This window comes from Mytilus trossulus, chromosome 14 (assembly GCF_036588685.1).
Source record: "Mytilus trossulus isolate FHL-02 chromosome 14, PNRI_Mtr1.1.1.hap1, whole genome shotgun sequence".
In the NCBI taxonomy this organism is placed as follows: domain Eukaryota; kingdom Metazoa; phylum Mollusca; class Bivalvia; order Mytilida; family Mytilidae; genus Mytilus; species Mytilus trossulus.
The window spans coordinates 71,971,899-71,993,378 of record NC_086386.1 but is presented as its reverse complement, the minus strand read 5'-3'; the positions used below and the strand labels follow the sequence as shown (position 1 = coordinate 71,993,378).

Below are 21,480 nucleotides of genomic sequence, written 5' to 3'. Positions count from 1 at the left end.
AATAGAATGTACTAAATCATGGCAAATTATTGGCTTTATGAAGAATCCATGTCTCCTCTGATAAAATGAAAGTTTAAAAGGTTAACCTTATATATTTATCCTAATATTTCGACAAATTTAGATAATGTAAAATTCAAACCAATATACAAATTAGAAAATGTGGTTTGATTGACAATGAGACAACTCTTCACCAGAAACCAACTGAAGTAAAAACTAACAACTCAAAATCATCGTGCGGCCTTCAAAAATGAGCAAAACCCATTTAACATACTGCAAGACAATTTGATTATTTTGAATTTATTTTAATTTGAGATTGATTAAGTTGACATCTAAATGGGGAAACGTCTGCTGATATAGAATTAATCATCCCATTTAATTTGATAAGGAAATGATTTTATAAAGAAAAGTTTAATTTAAACTTTTCAAATTGGAAGAATGTTTCGGATAATTAAAACAGATTTATAAATGTGGCACCAGATGGTATTTAAGCAGAGACTCTGACCTTGGGAATGCGGGCTTGTGCTACATTTACAAGGTCATGTGATCTTTATTTTTTTTTCATATTTGTTTTATTGATTGTCGTTGCTTCCACATTGGAATTGAAATCTGGATAGATAAAAAAGCATGTAAATCTTGCGCTGACATCAAACGGAAAGAAACAAAAAAAAGAATACAAGGACGAATTATTCGAAAGATTATACATCAGCATGAAATTAAAAATGATTTTGTGTTGTTGAAACGCCACTATCAGAGCTGTTGGCTATTTCGTAGTGGTCAGTTTTTATTGGCGAGTAAGCGCCTTTTACAGAAATACTGACGGTCACTTCTGATGCTACGGTCATCATCCAAACACAATTACAACCTAATGAATTATTCGAAAGGTAATATATAAACATAAAGTTAAGATAGTTATGTGCTTTATGCCTTTATCATTGATCTTCATGATTAACCTGTGTTTAAAGTACAAATCTACATCTAAAAAAATGAGTGTCAAAAATTAAAAATTAAAAAATGCATGCATTTGTCAAAAATTAAAAAAAATTAATTAGTGCGTCTCAAAAATTAAAAAAAATATTGGAGGAGAACATGTTAATATTGTGTACACATGATATCACTACAGATTAATGCATTATTTAATCATATCATTACGCGTTAACTTTGTACGTAAGACGATATAGGTTCATAATAGTAGAAGTACAAATTTTATCACCTCCAATCAAATTCCTTTTTCATTTGATTAGAAACTGGTATGTCTACACTTAATGTGTGAGGAAGGGTCATTTCACCAATGTCGAAAATTTCATATTGCTTCATTTAACCGGAGTGCTCAGATGCTAGTAATATTACACTGGTTAAATTAATTTAGAGTACAAGGGTATACTATATATATATAGTTTATGTTCAAACTCAGTTGAAGTGTTTCGTTAAAGCTCAAATATCACTTCGTCAACGAATTACTGTTTAATTAATTGAAACTAGTCGATAAGATACACTAAATGGTTATATTTTCAAAGACTTTATAATGTACAATTCATGAAAAGAGACAACAATTCGACAAAATATAAGAAAGTACATTTGGATGACATCACGCAAGGGCCATCACATACATTTATATGAGATCTGCAACACTCCAAAAGTGCTTATCCCACGTGTAATGCCCTGAAGTGCCAGTCTTTGTAAGAAGTGAGAAAAGTTTAAAGGTCGTAAAAACAACAACACCAACCTCATCATTCTATTTTGAAACTGCTCTCACAATGAGTTAGAAATGGTAGATGGTAGAAATCTATACATAACTTTTTGTAAGAATGAAAGTAAATTATTGAGTTACCTCCCCTTAATTTTCAATTTGTAGTGCATTTCAACCAAATTATACCTTGAATTACCAGAACACGAAAAGGAAAAGAATGTGTATTCGTGAACCTTTAAACAATTTGAACTTGATTAAGGTCAAAGTGAGGCGAATGATACCAGAGGGACATTCAAACTCATAAATCGAAAGTAAACTGACAACTCCATTGCTAAACAAAAATGCCGAAAGTCAACTTCAGTGGTTTTGTTTGTTTGTCATTATTTCACAACTGGCAGATTCTTAAGCAGACGGCCACTCAAATGACATTTAAAATACTCGAAAATAACAAATGATGCTGATTTTCAATTGAACAGGCAGATTGAACTAAGAATATAAGCCTAATCTGATTTGAACATCTTTATAAACATATAAGCAAAATGTACTTCAAGCGACGCTTTTACAACCCAATAAATTTACAAAAATAAGCATTAAATTTTTAAATAAATGTTAACAATAAGTTTGTAGTCGCTAAAACCAGATTTGAAGTACTTGATCTGATGAAGTACAGAAATAGGAATACTCATTTTATCATCACATATCTTTCCGTTTGATTTAAAACTTTGCTGTCTTCACTTAATTTGAGTGGTAAGGTCATTGCATAAGAGTCGGAAATCGTACATTACATCACTTATCGGGCTGTTTGAATAATATAACACTTGTTAAAACTAATTTACAGAAGAAAAGTTAATTATATATAGTCTGCATTGTAAAGAACTTCTATGTAGTGTTAAAATTATAAAGTTTAAAATAAGAAATCAGCGAAAAGTTCAATTATTGTTGGAACACAATCAAAATTTTCGAAACTTGAATATTTTAAAATTAGCTAATAACCATTTTATTTAAGACAGCCAAACATAAAGGCATCGATTTCTATTTTATTTAAGACTGTCTGTTTGCAAGTCGAACATTCATTTATAACGAATATTTCAATTTACTATATATCTCAGTTGGTATACCTGATAGTCTTTGCTGCTTTTGTGACCTATCTCATATTGAAATAGAAATAAATGTATGTTTCACGTTCCTAGTTCAGAATAATGATACTCCCAAAGCAGTAATATTTCATACAAACGAGAGCGAATCATATCCTGTCCATGATATATTTTGTAAGGAAACACTCTTTATGGCTCTGCACGGTAAAGTATATTATAGTCAAATTGTTTTAACTTACTAGTTCTCACCTGCTAGTTCACTATCGAGACTAACAAGTAGTACTGTTATTATATATTAAAACTGTCAAAATAATGAATTTACGGCTTCATTGCGAAATAATGCTGCATATAAATTTAATGTTAATCGGTTTAAACGAAAATTAATGAATCACAAGGGACTACTTAAAAAACTACTCCGTAGAGCAGCATGACGCAAATACGAGAAGGCTTGGTGCTTGGTGCGACCATAACAAACATGACTAAAAAAATCACGTGATTTATCTTGAAGACTCGTGACGGGTAATTAAAAGTAAACATTGATAAAACTTTCGTTACAGTTATTGCACGAATCTGTCTACCAAATCTCGTCGTGTTATTCAGCATTGAAAATATAAAGCACAAACCAAAACAGTAAATCCCATGCCCCTTCCCCTTTTCAAAATCGTTGGCCTGCATTTTACGACAATTTGGACGATTTACGACCACTGATTTTCGAAGTTTATCAAGGATTTAAGTAAAGTAGTATTGTTGCATAATTACATTTTGTGCTAGATATGTATTCTTGGGGTACTGGGGTCAGGTTTGTGCAATACATGTCATTATATTTGCTTGTACCAGATCTTAATCCACAAAGCTTAGCGACTACCGTTTTTTTTACGGAGTGGTTTATTTGTTTCGTCCATTCGTACGTGCATTAGTTTAAATAAAGCCTATCCAATATATGCCTATTTTGTTAAATCTACTGATAAGATAATATACATCCGACTGTATTTTCAAATGCATTGTAATTTTTAAAAATCTATACAGATGACTAAAAATGAAACAGAGAAAATATCAAGCAATTTAGATTAATTTTAAGCAAACTATAAAATGGATTTATAATTTTCTATATTTTCAATGTTTTATAACACAGTCATGTTCAACATTACAGCCATGTATATGATTAAAGAATTTTATTGAGATTGATATACAAATATGTTACCTAAATAATATTATATTTACCGAAGCAAAAGGTTGAGGTCAATTCTTATTTTTTTGAAAACACCAAAGCATTTACTTAATGCTTATAACATCTAAGCCTTATTCGCGACTTGCGATTTTAGTCAAAACTGTTTTGTGAAATAGATTTTTGTTTAGAAATTCACTCTATTCATGAGACGTATTACACAATTGATGTTTTCTATTTTGTTTTCGTTCAAAAGCATGAAAGACCACTAGATGATTTTAAAAAAAATGGAAACCTTTAAGTTATGTCAATTGTAACTTTTGTAGCAATACTATTCTTCTAAAAAGGAAGATGTGGTATGATTGCCAATGAGACAACTATCCACAAAAGACCAAAATGACACAGACATTAGCAACTATAGGTAACCGTACGGCCTTCAACAATGAGCAAAGCCCATACCGCATAGTCAGCTATAAAAGGCCCCGATAAGACAATGTAAAACAATTCAAGCGAGAAAACTAACGGCCTTATTTATGTAAAAAAATGAACGAAAAACAAATATGTAACACACTGAATTACTGACTTTACTACTCCATTCATAATTAAACACTTTAACACAAAAAAGTAATACATTGAATATATTGGTGACAGTTAAGAACTAAAATTATAACTTTCATTGGAATTATATAAATTTACATATTATGTAACACAAGAATTTATTTGTCTTCATATGCCATCACAAAAACAACTAAAAATCTGTAAGACATATAGTTAAATTTATACTAACGGTCTTTTTTATTTTTTACAAAATGATTTAAATTCTTTGCAGAAATAGTACTACTTAAATCCTGAAGAATATTATTTTTTTTAAAACAGTTTTCAATACCAGTGTATGATTAAACTAAAATATATACAATGTTGCCTTTAATTCTGTTTAAGGATACCGTGTTATTTAATAAATTCAAAAATAATTCAGGCACGTAAATTCCAAAAAGCGCTGAAATCAAAGCAACATGGCAGAACACTAAAGATCTACAACAGTTAACAAAACATTTTAAATAAAAAAGATTTAGCAAGCGAATCATAAAAAGCGGTCATGAACTCAGGAGCTTTAGAAGGGTGCAAGTTCCTGTCCCACTAGTAGCACCTGTTATGATATATCATACCGCCTTCAATTGACATATCCTTAACTGTAAGATGCGACAGTATTTGAAAAATAGTTTTTATATAGTGATAAGTCAAACGCAATCAGACACACTCAATCAATGCTTAAATATAAAAGTAATAAATTTTAAAATGATTAAGATTTGATTTACAACTACGCAATTTAACAGTCATGTATGCTACGTAAAATTTCGAAAAAAGTTTAAGGAAGTCGCGACTCGTTTAGTATCATTAAGTTTGATTAATACCTCTATAAGCACCGCACATTAAGATTATACCGGCTTATAAAATCTTTTGGCATCTAAACCTTTAATATCATGTCAGCACACAAAGTAAAAAAATATAGAAAAAAATACCGAACTACTAGGAAAAATACAAACGAAAAATCAAATGGCAAAATCAAAAGCACAAATACATGAAATAGATGGAAACAACTGTCATGTTCCTGACTTGATACCGGCATTTCCTTAAGTAGATGGAGTCAACCTTGTTTAATAGCTAGATTAAACTCTCACTTGTATGACAGTCGTATAAAACTCCGCTATTTTGAGAAAAAAAATGTGTAGACAAACCAAACAAACATTATAAGTAGGGTTACAGTGATTAACTTTATAATCTGAAAAACTATTAAAAAAAAACAACATAATATGCCAACAAACAAAAAAACAAAATACAAAAAAGCACATAAGCAATAACGAAAGACACAATAACCACTAAAAAAAGTAGGAAAAACAAAAATATAACTTACATATTACACATCGCTGGACCTTTCAGCAAACTGCAATAATCCAAAAAAGACCCTTTATTTTATACCACAAAATAAAGATCTCAAATATCATGCGAAAATTTTAAGAAAAAAGAACAACAACGGACAAATACACACTCAATTGATCTTTCAGCAAAGTGTTATATATTCCAGAAATGTCTTGTCACTCTATAACATAAAATATCATCTCAAATTCCGCACGAAAATTTAAAAAGCTGACTTACAGACTAGTACTCTGTAGACCTTTCACCAAAGTGTGATATTCCAAAAATTTCTATATATTTTAACCATAAATCATGTATCTCAAAGTCACTTTGTATTGTGACGTGTATGTGATAACGTATTACCAATTAACAAATCAAATCTCGTTAAGTTAAACCTTTACAACATTCAAATATAGAAAAAGCCCCAAAAGGAAAACACGTGCATCACACATATTTATAGTTGTCGAAGTCTATACAATAACCACATGGACTTTTTATTTTTGCGATAAAATTTGTGATGAAAGATGTCTTTGCTCACGTATGCACAGCTCGATGCATTGTATGCACCTCGTTGCACGTAATATGTATTATTTCATTGATTTGTAGATATGTCATAGTGCCATGTTGAATTAAAACACAGATATATTAAAATTGTATTACTGATCTACTGACCGATTACAAATAGTTCAATTCGTACCCTACTGATAATTTGTATAGATATAAAAGGACGGATATATTGGGTTTACAACAAATATCACAATTTCCCCAAAAAACAAGCTTCTTTTTAATTTCGTTTTCTTATTTTTGGTAAGAGGTACCCAATGAATGCTGTTTCCGGAAACGCGTCTTTGCGCGCGCACGGTATTACTACATTTTTGGTTATCAATATAGTCTATTTTAAAGTACACGTATCTGTCGCAAATCTAGTTTTCGGGCGACGCTTTAAAATAAGTAAATTGGCGTCTGCAAGATTAGTATAGGCTTATCCTAATATAATTAATAGATCTTACTTAATGAATTTAAAGCTAAACAGAAACTTCATCTTCGAATGCATAAAGAATTTCGGCAAAAAAAAAACACAAACAAAACACAAACAAAGTATACAAGACACAATCATCGGAAACAGTGAAGTTTTCCCCCAAATTGTAGGCTGGATTTACTCATTGTCTATGGTTTATCCTAAATCAGAACGTTTGTTAGTCGGGTCATATATAGCTTCCCATGCGGCATGGGATTTGTTCATTAGACTGGTTGTGCTTTATCATTAGAAAATTGCTTACATCAACTTAATTTGTTCTCTTATAGGATTGTTGTCGAAATGTCAAGCTCAATTGATTTTTTACTTTTGTCATGTTGGAACCTTTTATAGCTGACTATGCGGTATGGGTTTTGCTCATTGTTGAATATCATACGGTGACCTAATATATGATTTGGTTTCTAGTGGAGTGATGTCTCATTGGCAATCATCCCACATCTTCTTATTTTGTATGAACCCTTTCTTTTCTAACACACAGAAAGAGGAATAAAGCAGATGATTTACATGTATGTGTAATAATTTAAAAAAAAGAAGATCGGTCCACATATTGACTTGTTTATTCAGTCGAAAAGAAGAACGAACCGTCAGTTTCAAGAGTCGACTTTATTATAAAAGCTAAGTGTGAAGTATCTAGAAGTATATCATGGCTTTGGATAGCTAGGGTCAATATATAAGCTTAGTGTGAAGTATCTAGAAGTATATCATGGCTTTGGATAGCTAGGGTCAATATATAAGCTTAGTGTGAAGTATCTAGAAGTATATCATGGCTTTGGATAGCTAGGGTCAATATATAAGCTTAGTGTGAAGTATCTAGAAGTATATCATGGCTTTGGATAGCTAGGGTCAATATATAAGCTTAGTGTGAAGTATCTAGAAGTATATCATGGCTTTGGATAGCTAGGGTCAATATATAAGCTTAGTGTGAAGTATCTAGAAGTATATCATGGCTTTGGATAGCTAGGGTCAATATATAAGCTTAGTGTGAAGTATCTAGAAGTATATCATGGCTTTGGATAGCTAGGGTCAATATATAAGCTTAGTGTGAAGTATCTAGAAGTATATCATGGCTTTGGATAGCTAGGGTCAATATATAAGCTATCTGTGTAAATCAATTTTAAACTTTGAATTATTAAAATGAACATGCATATTATATATATAGAATTATTTATATATCTATATATTGTAGGAGTGTTGTGATTGTAAAATGAATTTTAAAAAGTGTGTACTTCAAACAGTACAGATAAACCAAAACAATTGGTATACAGTGAGCATGGTGAGGGATGTGCGAATCTAAATTAATGATGGTGAAAAATCACCTATGCATAGTGGAAGACTATAATTTATGTTGCCATATAGACATCTTTTTGGAAGATTCTTGAAACGGAAGGCATATTTTACGATAATGTAAAATAAAGGGTCGAGCTGAGCGAGTCAGACTAAACAATATTTGTACTATTTATACTTAAAATGTACGCCCCCTTTCTCCGCAACTGTGTCGTTTGTCTAGTATTTCATTGACGTTTCCAACATATTTCCTTTTATTCGAATTGAAAGCTCTTTTATAATAACACTTTAACATCTCGACAACAATAGGAATATCGGTAAAGGAATTCATCATTTTTTTTGCAAGCAAAGCACCATCTAGCTTCAGAAGAGCCGGAGACGAGCTTTTCAAAATATTTGTATGCATATTGACTACACTACCGTTAGTTCATTCAGTATATAAAAATATATTTTAAAAATCTAGTCGCGCACCTGTGGCTTCAAACGAGTCACTTCAAACTTTTTGTTAGTAGAGTGCCACTTAAAGGTCAGGAGTACTTGTACATGTAGAGAAGTGACACTGCTTTTTCAAACACTAAAGTCAAACGTGACCTGATACAACGCATCAGTCTGCACATATTGACTTTATACGTTGAACGCCCGAGAGGAACTTTTAGTTCGTCCATAAAATGTGTATAACAAAAATCTTAAGTGTTTTATGCAAATAAAAACATGAACGAGACAAGGATTATTAATTGAAGACGACTTCCGGTAAAACCTGTTTGTGATGACATCCCACTTGTGGTGATGTCACTGATTATTGCAGCTACATGTACATTGAAACGCACTATCCGTTTCTTACAGGTAGAAATGTCAGATACATGTATGTATTTATTGACTCCCCCGCATACCAACATGTTCTTCAAAATAACTCACACAACAAACAATTGACGTGTGCATCATCACAACAAAACAAAAAAGTTCATATTAAGAAAAACAGACAAAAAAAGATAGAGAAAGAGAGAGACCAACACAAACAATGTTTTATGAAATAACATACATTTACCTAATTAGTTTTTAATTATGCATACATGTATCTTGTGTATTAATTTACTTGTTCGCTTAATTGGTTCAATTGTACTTTTTTCTAAATCGTTCTTGTCACCTCTGTATGTATTTAAGAGTTAGAGAAACGACTGATCGGGTCGAAGTCAGAATAATGCGTCTGGATATGATGAGATGTGTTTCTGCGAACCAATACGTACTAAGAGATATGTATCACGTTTATATTCCGGCTTAGCGTTTCGATCTAGTTCGAATCAGAGCTAATAAATCACATTTCATCAACATGTTCTCGTCCTGATTTTTGTTTTATACTTGTCACTGACATTAAACATCGATATCAATCAATTTGCCTTTTAATCAAGACAAAAGTCTCCAAGTAACAAACCACACATTAAGAGATGCTGCTTAACGTCTAGCGGCAAAATTATACGCATATTCAGGACAGACTGTAATGTTAACGAAATATGAGTTTTAAGCGAGTTCGTCCTAGACCGACACGCTGAGTATACTTTAAACGTGCATGTTCACGAGGTTCAGGCCCTTTTATTCCGAATCCGAGCTGAACAATCTATGCTCTTACTCCTTCATGTCGCGTGTTATGCTAATTTTGATGTCTTTGGTTTGACCTAGCTGCATGCGTTTCAAACACTGGGAAGGTTCATTACCAAGAAAAGACACATACATGATTTGCATGACTAGAAACAGACACATACAAGAAGAACTTGATGGTGGTCTTACATTTCTTCATTTTGTAAATGTTGAGACCATTTTCTTCTACTTATTTATTGTGTCTTCTTTTTAATATTCGTATTTGAGCACCACATTATTTTCTTTTTTTACGCTTATATGTCTATATTTTATGTTTCAGTCCATTATTCTCTATTCTTTATTTTTGTTACCCCTAATTCTGCACTTTAAGCTAATTCAGTTAAACTCCATCTAGACCTTCAGACACATGTTTGGAATTCAAGTAGCTAGGTTGTTGTTTTTAGATTCTCTTCCTTTTAATATTGATCAGTGATATCTAATAACGTTCATACTTTACTATAATATCAGAAAATATTAATGCTATCCTATTAATCGATATTACAAGCAAATGGACCGAAAATAATAACAACGCAATTTTAACGCGTCGTAAGTGTGTGAATATGCTTGACACTTTTAATGCGAATATGAAATACTCTTCGTTTATTTCAGAATGAATACTAGACGAATTTTCCCACACCTGTGACGTGTAATTTGTATTAAACTCACAATAAATTAACGTCTCGCATGCATATTACATGGATTACTATTAAAAAGTCATCATAAAGTAGTTCTTGCGTAAGAACACTAAATATTTCATGAATGTAACATGCATTTTCGCACGCAGTTCAATACAAGTAGTATGAATGCAGTCGTGACAACCCATCCTTTAAATGTTTGTCAAGGATATACATGTATACAACAGGCTCTGCATGGGGATTACAGAATTGAATATAATGGGCATATAACCTTCAGAATAATCGACAACAATACATCAATGAGAATTATAAATGGGATGCAAATATATCTGGATATATAGAGAACACAGAATAATGGTAAAACAAATTATAAAAGATAAAGAAAACATAACAACTCTGGCCTTTGTTAATCTTGTGTGGGTTTTGTAAATCTTAGTTATCTGTATGATTTGGAGTTAAGTATAACATCCATTTTCTCTGAACTAGTACACATTTTTATTTAGGGCCTACGGATGCAGGATTTTCTCGCTGCCGTTGAAGACCTCTTTGGTGGCATTCGGTTGTGATATGCTCCATGGTCTGTTGTTGTCTCTTTGAGATATTCCCCATTTCTATTCTAAATTTAATAAAGAATACAGAAATCGGAAGGACCACCATTCCGACCCTCATACATGTGTACAAATGATCACACGCTTGGATGACCTTATTTGGTATTATCTTCTGTTATCTTTGTGATCCGAATGATTTGTAAGAAGTTTTCGATATGAATGAAAGGTAGAAAAATAGTTTGATAGGAATTTGAAAATTCATTGATAAATTTGTTAAAACCTACTTAATTCAGTTTTAAAGGACCGTAAAAACTAATTAAAGATAAATTTTACAAAATTGAGCTAAAATAGAAAATTTTGAAAATTATATTGAAGGGTAGAAAATGAAATTGTCAAATATTTAATAAAAAAAAAAAAAAAAAAAAAAAAAAGAAAGATTGCAATGAATCATAATTGTCTTTCAAATTGTACTTTTTTGCCAGTTGACCGTAAAAACTTATCATATGCATTCATTCGCTCAGGAAAAGGTTATCCTAAGAATTCAGTCGTTGTATTTCGTTTCTCTACAAGAGTTATGCAAGTGCGTCCTCAACAGGAATGAACTATTTGCCACTGAAATTTTAGAAACCAACAATCAATCATATCGATTACGGATGATGGGTCAAATTATTCGGTTTATTCCCAGAGCGACATAAATTCGATATATGTTCTTCTATTTTGAACATCAACATTCGCGGCTTAAATACTCACTTTTCAATAGTGTAATCTGAACGTGGATTACAATGTTGAAAAATCGAACAGATAAACTCATCATAGATACCAGGATGAAAAAAATATTTTACTCCAGACGCGCGTTTCGTCTACAAAAGTGACGGTCGAACAGGCTTATGTTAATGTGAAGTTCAAACTATTTTATGATCCAACAATTTTGGATTTCCATTTGAATCATCGTGATACAATTAATGTATACCTATACATTAAACGTTAATATGATAATAGTAAAATAGAGGGTAATAAAATCAGATTTCAAAACGAACTTCAAGAGGACAAGGGAAATAAAAAAGGACTAAACATTATACCGCTGAACCTCTATCTGTAAAGAGAAAACACCCTTGTTAAGACGTAATAAAATTAAAAGAGTCTTTCATTATAATTGTGATGTGTATATTGTGATAAAAAGGCTAATTCCGCAATTAATATATGTATATTGCTTTTTTATATTCATTAAATTAATAACAATTATTTTTTATTGGATTCAGTTTCATCGTTTCAGTGGCATCATACGGCGAGTAGCGTTATGTTTCTGCAATTTAAAAAGCTATAAAGCTAAGTGTCGAATTCATCTTATAATCTAGCTTGTTAAGTATATTTTTCGGCAACGAAACTAAATACATAGATTAAAGTATAAGGAGATGGTAGGTATACGTCAACAACCCAATGATACAGTAAACCAAAAGACAACAAGATGTCAATAAAAATAAATACAAATATCGAAACAACAAGTAAATAAAGCAACAACCAATATATCATTCAAGAGAAAAAACAGTAATGCACTGATTTTCAGTGAATAACAATAACGAATTGCATGAACAGCTAAGAAACGTAACATTAAACGAACAAAACAAAAAACTAAAACAAAACAAAACACAAAAAGAATGTTTCAATTATTTTTTTTTAACTATTTATACATTGATTCATTTTATATATCGTAAAGAGATTTATGCTTTACAAGGTCAAGAATTGTCTATAAATAGTCCAACAATAGTTGTATACTCTTTGAGACACGCATGCTCAGTAGGACATACATGTAGAACACGAAAAAAAAATAAGCAACACGTGTAAGATTTAGGTTAAAACTGAATGATTGATGTATGATTGTTTATTTTTGGTGACAATAATTATATGCATCAATGTGATGGAGGACTAACATGTCATTGTGATGGGAATATGAAATATGTATGTACAAGACGGATACGCCATGCTTAATTGTGATAGTTCGTAAGGTACACACACTCATAAACAACTTAAAGAAAAGTGAGCCGAATCGATGTTATAATGACCGTATCGGAACATTACGTTTGTACCACGTGATATCCCCTGAGTTTTCCGATAATTTTCGGAAACGGAATAAAACGAGTCAGATTGACTGATTGATTGTTAGTTGCTTAGTGTAGAGTGGAAATAATTCCAATGCATATTTAGAACACGTATGAGTGTCAAATTTTATTTTCATATCGATAAATTTATAATTCAATGATGTTCAATTTTCAAAGCATTTCAATTTGTTATCGAAAGACCAACAAAAAATAAATTTAAAGAACCAAAGTTCACCTAAGACTTACATATTTCCGTAATGCATAGAGATACAATAAGGACAATATTGAGAATGGAATCTGTTCAAAAAACAACAAACCGATAAAAAAAGCAGAAAATATGTCTTTAACACATTGGTAATATCCCTTACTCGGAGGCGGGCTTGATCTGGCTTCAAATCAAAAATATGTTCTAGTTCGCGGAAAATGTACGCAATACTCAAGTCTAGAACACATATTTGAACTAAAATTAAAAATCAAACAAGACTAGCAAAGGCCAGAGGCTCCATACTTGGGACAGGCGCAAACGATAGAGCTGGGATAAACATGTTTTGTGCGATCTCACCCCCCCCCCCCCCCCAAATCATACCTCTAGTTATTGTAGAAAAAAACCTACAACAAAACGCAGTTTAAAAGGAGTCTGATATTAGTATAACAACAAAAGAAACAAATAAGAAGCATACATATTACCTTAGCTGTATTTGGCAAAACTTTGAGGAATTTTGGTCCTAAATGCTCTTCAACTTCGTACTTTATTTGGCCTTTTTAACCTTTTTGGATTAGAGCGTCATTGTTGAGTCTTTTGTAGACGCGCGTCTGGCGTATATACATAATTTAGTCCTGGTATCTATGATGAGTTTAATTAGACTTGTGAACAATATATATATATTATATGTCTCTCCCTCAGCCTTGCCAGCACCCTTACAGATACTAAATCAAAAAGAGGGAGGACCAATTCTTAACGGTTTATATTATGTTATAAAACTTACCTAACTGCGTACGATTGCTGCAGATTACGACTTTTGTCATTTTTATTTGTTATAAAGTCGGTATACCACCCATTAGAAAAAAATATTAGATAACAAGGGGTATCTAGGGGTATCTTCTTCTGTCAAGGATTGTGGTCTTACATGTGATTATATGAAATATCTAAATACCAATCAACAGAAAGTCAAGTTTAATGCGATATGCTTAATAATAAGAACTTTTTTTTAGAAATAGATCAGTGTCTAGGATGAGACAGACTTTAGATATAAGAGACGATAGTCAAAATGTACTCTTATTTTCAATGCCTGTATTGTGGAATCATAAAGCGAATAAAAATGTCAGACAAAAAGTGACAACATTACGCAAAAAGTCTTTTTATTTCTGATTACAAATTTATCAAATTGTCAGTAAGAGAAATATTTTACTTTTCACACGAGTATAACATTTGCATGTGTTTATCTACATCAAAGTAAAACAAGTAAAGATATTATCATAGTATTTCTGATCTACATGTATATTTTTTTGCTCAAGGAATGCATAGTTAAGGTTGCATGTTTTAGCAGTGGTCGTGTGGTTTAAAATGAAATATTGGGAATTGTGATTTTGTGTGGATTATAGGTTCGTTAACAAGATAAGCCGCTCAAATTGTTTTCCATTACCAAGGCTAGAGGATGCATCTGACACCACCATATTCAGTATGCCCGACCTCTTGTCTGGATATTGGCAGTGAGACCTAGACCCTGAAACAAGACACAAAGATACCTTTGCCACCCCGAGTGTAGTATATCAGTTGAAACGTTTACCGTTTTGTTTCGTCGTCAGCCCCATCGTCTTTCTAACATTTATTAATTCAGGTTTTGAGAAATCTAGAACAAAGTTGCTCTCTTTTATGTCGATGTCATTTTGGTCTTTAGCAAGTCTGAACAAATTTACACATGTAATACTGATACATGCATGCATCATACGATTGACTAGTGTTATATAGAGTATATTTTCGGGTTTGATATTTATTAACATAAAAGAATTAGCAACGCCTATATGACGCGAACCCGTACTCCAGCATCATACAGTTTTAACACTGACAAAATTTATCAGAATATCAATGTTGATAGAGATTCTTCAATCTGTTTGATATAATAGCAATCGAAGTTGACGATAGTTGAAACAGAAGAGACATCTTTCAGAGCGGCAAATATTGTGTTGAAATACTTCAGATTTTACAAAAGGATTGCAAAATAAAAATAGTTCCCTTTGTGACAATAACCAGAGCTCTAAGTCTACCTTTTATTTACTTTGACAAGACTCTATTTACTATTTACGCATTTGTTTTTATTTAGAAATTTTTTATATTTAAGGGAAACCATGAAAAAACGTTGATGACGTCATGATCGCATGACTGAATTATGTCTATGGGTTCATAACAAAATAACGTCAGCCTATCAGAAGACGTGTTACATCCAAAATTAAATCATATATAAATATAATTAATATTTATGGTAAAAATCTAATAAAGTTGGTACCACTTCCGACTATCATATGTTCCCTATAGTTACATGTACCACCGAGAAGTGATATTCTGAACAGGATAAGTTCAATGATGTACAATGAGGGTGTTGTAAAACTCCAACTATACACCAACAGGAAGTGGCTGCGTTGCAAATAATTACATTGCATACAGACTACAATTCATTATTGTCAAGCTGCATTCTAAAAATGAAATGATTCCCGTTCACCGAAGTCACATGCAAGAAAATTTAACGAAAGTTTAAAACTCTGTGTATTTCGGACGGACGGGCGGGCGACAGTGGAGCAGTTAACAAACCTGATGTTTGTCGTTGGCAACGCAGGTCAACATGATAAGAATTACAAAAAGTTATTGGACAGAATCACAATATAAAACAAACGCAAAAACAACTAAACAGACTCCTTAAAAAAAGATAGACATACGCACAGCGAACACCATTTATTTCAGATGACCTTACTTAGTACAGGGACACAATGCTGTAAATCGAGTTGACATGCGCATATACACAACATCCTTAAAATTTTACTTATCCAGTTCATATCTCCTATATATGTGTCGTTAAAGGGAAAACATAAAAATAAAAGAAGATGTTCGGTTCTATACTGACAGCAAATAGTTGACGTCACTGGTGTAGATAAAAACAAAATGTGTAATGTACTGTGACAGTTTTTTCTCTCACATTTACCATTCTCCTATAGAGAGCAAAATTAATCTTAATCTTCTAGTTATTTTTTATCTTTTAATACGTGTTCAGATTATTCCGAACTATTCAATATTTGAAAATTAACTTTTACAAAATAAAATGTACCTTTTCATATAAAAATTGAACAATCAGTTGATCATTTGTGAGATATTTATTTTGGTGCAAGCGCAAAATGCATCATTACTAATTTTCTTACAGATTTCGTTTATATAATTTTCTTGTGTCAAGTATTATACATTGTACTAGTAAATGTATAACTGTTTTGTTCTTCCCTCCCTCATGCCGTTTCAAGCTTGACTTCATGTACAGTAACAATCAAGTAATTTTCTTTCTTTTCTCCCAGCTCTCAATCTCTCCTACTCTCTTAGATTGAAATGACCCGACAGGTCTATTCTTATATCTAAATATATTAATTTTATTTATTTCATCTACGTAAAAAAAATCTTGACGTTTTAATTTTTTATTTCTATTTTGATCATAGTTTAATTCACTTCAAAAGAACGCTTCAAACTATAAAAAGTGGCCATTCAAATTAAGTGAATTTTATTTTTTTTGTAAATGAAATGTCATTTTAAAGACGTTATCATTTATAACAATCTAGTTGAGAGGGTTTAAGTAATATCATAAATTATGTTTTGGACACGAGAAGATGTTTTAAGATCAATTGTTAGTTTTTATGAGGAATATAAATTGTATTTTAATAACATGATAATAACTCTGTTGGGATCTTTATGTTTTGTATATAGAGATTTATAGGACGAACTTTAATGATAATACAATAATTTGTTACATTGTATCTTTTCTATTTACTATCTTTTAATCTGTTTAGTGTCAATTTCATCAGATTTTTTACTATTAAATTAAAAAGATAAAAGGAATCTAATTACAATGTTGAAAAAAGTCATTCAAAGTCAAAAAGAAGTAGTCAAGAATACATTCATCTTCAATTTTGATACAGTTTCGGAAAGGAGACTAGAAGACTAAAAAGAGTGTCGACGGGACGCCAGGTACAGAAAACAGAAAGGAGACTAGAAGACTAAAAAGAATACCGAAGTATCTTCAGTTTCGATAAAGAGACTAGAAGACTAAAAAGAATACCGAGGTATCTTCAGTTTCGATAAGGAGACTAGAAGACTAAAAAGAGTACCGAAGGGACTTCAGTTTCGATAAGGAGACCAGACGAATAAAAAGAGTACCGAATGGACTTCAGTTTCGATAAGGAGACTAGAAGACTAAAAAGAGTACCGAAGGGACTGCGTCATCAATTAAAGAAATAAATTGATCAATCTCGAGCCTAAAAGGTGGCCATGCGGTCAATAACCTCTCTCAGTTTAAATTCTATGAGAGAATCGTTAAACAACGTATAAAAGCAGTTTTCCTGACCCTCTAACTAATGTGGGAATGTTATCGGGGTTTTTTTTGTCATCTGCTTGACCAGAGTATAATGATAAAGCATAGATTACCTCCCCTGTGCACCAGGCTTAATTTATCAATACAAACTGAGTGATACAAGTGTCGCTAATTACAAATCAATCAATCAAACAAATTGTATCTACTGACGGTTATGTCTAACATATGCATTCAATAACTGTTTGTCCCTTCAACACAATGATTTATGACAAGGAATGTCAAAAACGACCTTAAATTCCATGTTTAGTTTCAAAATACGATTTCTATTCCATTTCACAGGGTTCAGTTTTCTATCAACCTTTCAACAATTAATTTATTTCATTTCTTGTATTTATGTTCATCTGAAGCAAGAAATATGACGAACACCCATAAAAATTATGTATTGGAAGCTTTTTATAATAAAACCAATTACAAATGTAAACGAAATAGAATTAATAAAACATTAAAATGATTTATCCCTTTTTAAACCATCATGATTGAGTAAGCTGTTATTCCATCCCCCGTGTACAGTATAAATATGATCACACTTACGCTTATGGTGTAGACATCTTTTTTTTATTTGTTATCAATCTGTTGGGAAATTTGCACTATTTCAATGATACGACAGTTTGAGTAATGCATTAAGAGGAAAGTATTACCCTATTGTAATGATCAGGGTTTCCGCTGGCGGTCGCCATTTTCGCAATTTGCGAAAAAATAATAATTATGGCGATTAAAATTCGTCATTGGCGAAAGAATTTGGCGAAAGAAATATATATAACGATTTATTTTCAGCCATCTTGTTTATTTACTTTTTTTCGGGTTTCTCTGACTTCACCGATCAGACAATTCTCGGAATTCACCTTGAACTCGTTAAGATTTTGACAGAAAATCAATAATCAGCTGATTGCATTCATAGCTATCGACATCAAAGGACTAATCAATAAAGGTGTTGATTGTATGATATGACAAAATGATATGGTTAAATGGCTTCTGTCACATGTCACAAAAGGGATTTATTAACAACTTTGCGACGCACGTGTTTGAGGCAAAATTTACGCTTCCTCTCCTTCTTATAATGATAGTCCAGAAAAGAAAATTGTTGTTATGACGAAAAATGTTCAAAAGCAAGAAAGGTCTCTGATTTAAAACTTTATCATTTAACTTTCATATAGATCACTGATTTGAGTGGGTACTTTGTAAGTCGTTTCATTGACCACGTGTTTCAAGCATATAGTGTTACTTATTTACGATGGTCTAGAAAAGAAAACTGTCGTAATGAAGAAATCTATTCAAAAGGTTGGCATGATAGTAACCCTTCAATGTAATTACAACACCTTACACGAGGGACCAATTCCAAGTGATGGGGTGCTTCGTTTTGTTGTAAAAAACACTTCTTATTAAAGGGGGGGCTGGAAAAAAAGAAAATTTTAAAAGAAAAATATATTTGTGTTTATAATTGGCGAAAAAAATAATAAAGTGGCAAAAAATATATTGTTTTGGCGAAAGAGGTGGCGAAAAAAATAACTGACCCAGGGGAAACCCTGGTAATGATTATACAAACATGAGGAGATGTGGTATGATTGCCAATGAGACAACTGTCCTCCAAAGTTCAAATAAAGTGGATGTAAGCAAGTATAGGCAATCGTACGGCCTTCAACCATGAGGAAAACCCATATCTTATAACCCGATGTGAGAAATATGTCGAAAACAATTCATTTGTGCAAACTAAGAGGCTTATTCATTTAAAACAATTTAAGAAAAAGAAATGACAGAAATGAATCAACGACAACAACTGAACATGTATAGTATACCTTAGAACCGTTTCATTATAATAATATTTTGACCTAGAAGAATTTTAACAGTCCTAGTTTAATACATATAGCTAATCATCTATCCTAAAACAGTTTTGGGCAGTTTAAACAGATCTAGACATTTTTATCTAGATATACCCTAGAACAGTTTAAAACATTTATTAAGAACGGAATTTTTGAAGAGCGGTTCGAACTGAATTTAAAAGAAGTGATACGAAGTGATACGATAAAGTCTTAGAGCTTTTTTGACACCTAAAATTGCAAAATTAAAAATTGTACAAATCGTTTGAATTCTGTTATTTTCAAATAATTTAATTTTGGATATAACGCGTCTTCTGATTGGCTGACGTTATTTTGTTATGATCCCATAGACATAATTTAGTCATGTGATATTTTTTCGGTCTATTCAAAATAACAAAAAATGTGGTGCACACTGTTAAATAACCCGCTACGCGCGTTATTCAGTGTGCACCAATTTTTTTCTGTTATTTCTTCATAGACCGAAAAAATATTACAGTCATTCCTTAATTGTTAAATGAACAAGTTTGACATAATCTAAACTATTTCGTGCAAAAAAGTCACATGTGTTGTCAGTATACTGTCATTGACTTGTCGAAATTGACCTATTCGGTAAAAATTGGTATAGTTTTTACTTTGTTCGTGTGTGATTGACAGCAGTTTATCAACGGTAGCTGGATACAGATGTGACCCACGATAATAATTTGTCAATCAAACACGATAGCGAGGTGTCAATCAAACACGACAACGAGGTGTCAATCAAACACGACAACGATGTGTCAATCACACATGATAAAAAGTGTCAACCACATACGTGTACATTAGCAATGTGTCAATCACATACGATTGCAATAAATCAATCACACACAATAATGATGTGTCAATCACTCACGATAAAAATGTGCCAATTACACACGATAATGATGTGTCAATTACACACGATAAAGATGTGTCAATTACAGTCGATAAAGATGTGCCAATCACACACGATAAAGATGTGACAATCACACACGATAAAGATAGGTCAATCACACACGATAAAGATGTGACAATCACACACGATAAAGATGTGACAATCACACATGAGTTTGATGTATCAATCACACATGATAAGGATGTGTCATTCACACATGATATTGAGGTATCAAACAGTCATGATAATGATGTATCTATGACACACGGAAAAGATGTGTCATTATGATAATGATGAGTCAAAAATACATGATAAATATGTGTCAATCACATATGATAATAATGTGTCAATTACCATCAATAAAGATGTGTCAATTATCTGTCAATCATAAACGATAATACTGTGTAAATTACCCTCTAAAAAGATGTGTCAATCACACATGATAATAATGAATCAATTAACCTTAATAAAGATGTGTCAATCACACAAGTTTACGATGTGTTATCACACATGAACAAATGAAAACCTACTAATAATATTGGAGATGGGGGTTATGCGTCAAATAGGCAACTGTCCTACTACAAAAAAACAAACAAAAGACAAATAGAAAACATTTTAGTACATGTATTTACGCTGCTTAAATAAGAATATAAAATTAAGTAGACTTCTACTTCTATGTGGTATTATTACCAATGAGACAACTTTTCACCAAAGCTCGAATAGTGTAGATAAAAGCAATTATGATTAATCGTAGGGCCTTCAACAATGAGAAACACCTGTGTTTACGCTACTTATAGAAAAATAATCTCGTAGTTTTATTTCTTGATTTAAGTCTATCATATATAACGTACGTCTAACCAGACTGATCGCGCAGTCGTAAACTATACAGAAAGACTAACTTACAGTAGTAGTGTCAACTGTAAAACATATTTTAATCACACCTGGTTTTAACTTATTATATCATAAATAGTAATCTAATAAAGATAGCAAACATTGAAATTGACAGTGATGTAAGGTTTGTTATAAATAGCTTTGTACCGAAC

General features: G+C 31.9%; 1 protein-coding gene across 1 annotated transcript in view; it reads right to left on the bottom strand.

Annotated features, from left to right (window-relative positions):
* LOC134695723 (uncharacterized) overlaps positions 1 to 21,480 on the bottom strand; it is an 81,742-nt gene that overhangs the window by 29,598 nt on the left and 30,664 nt on the right. Inside the window, exon 2 of the mRNA XM_063557109.1 lies at positions 5,859 to 5,888. Coding sequence (XP_063413179.1) covers positions 5,859 to 5,869 — 11 coding nt within the window. The 5' untranslated portion in view covers positions 5,870 to 5,888. The remainder of the gene's footprint in view (positions 1 to 5,858; positions 5,889 to 21,480) is intronic.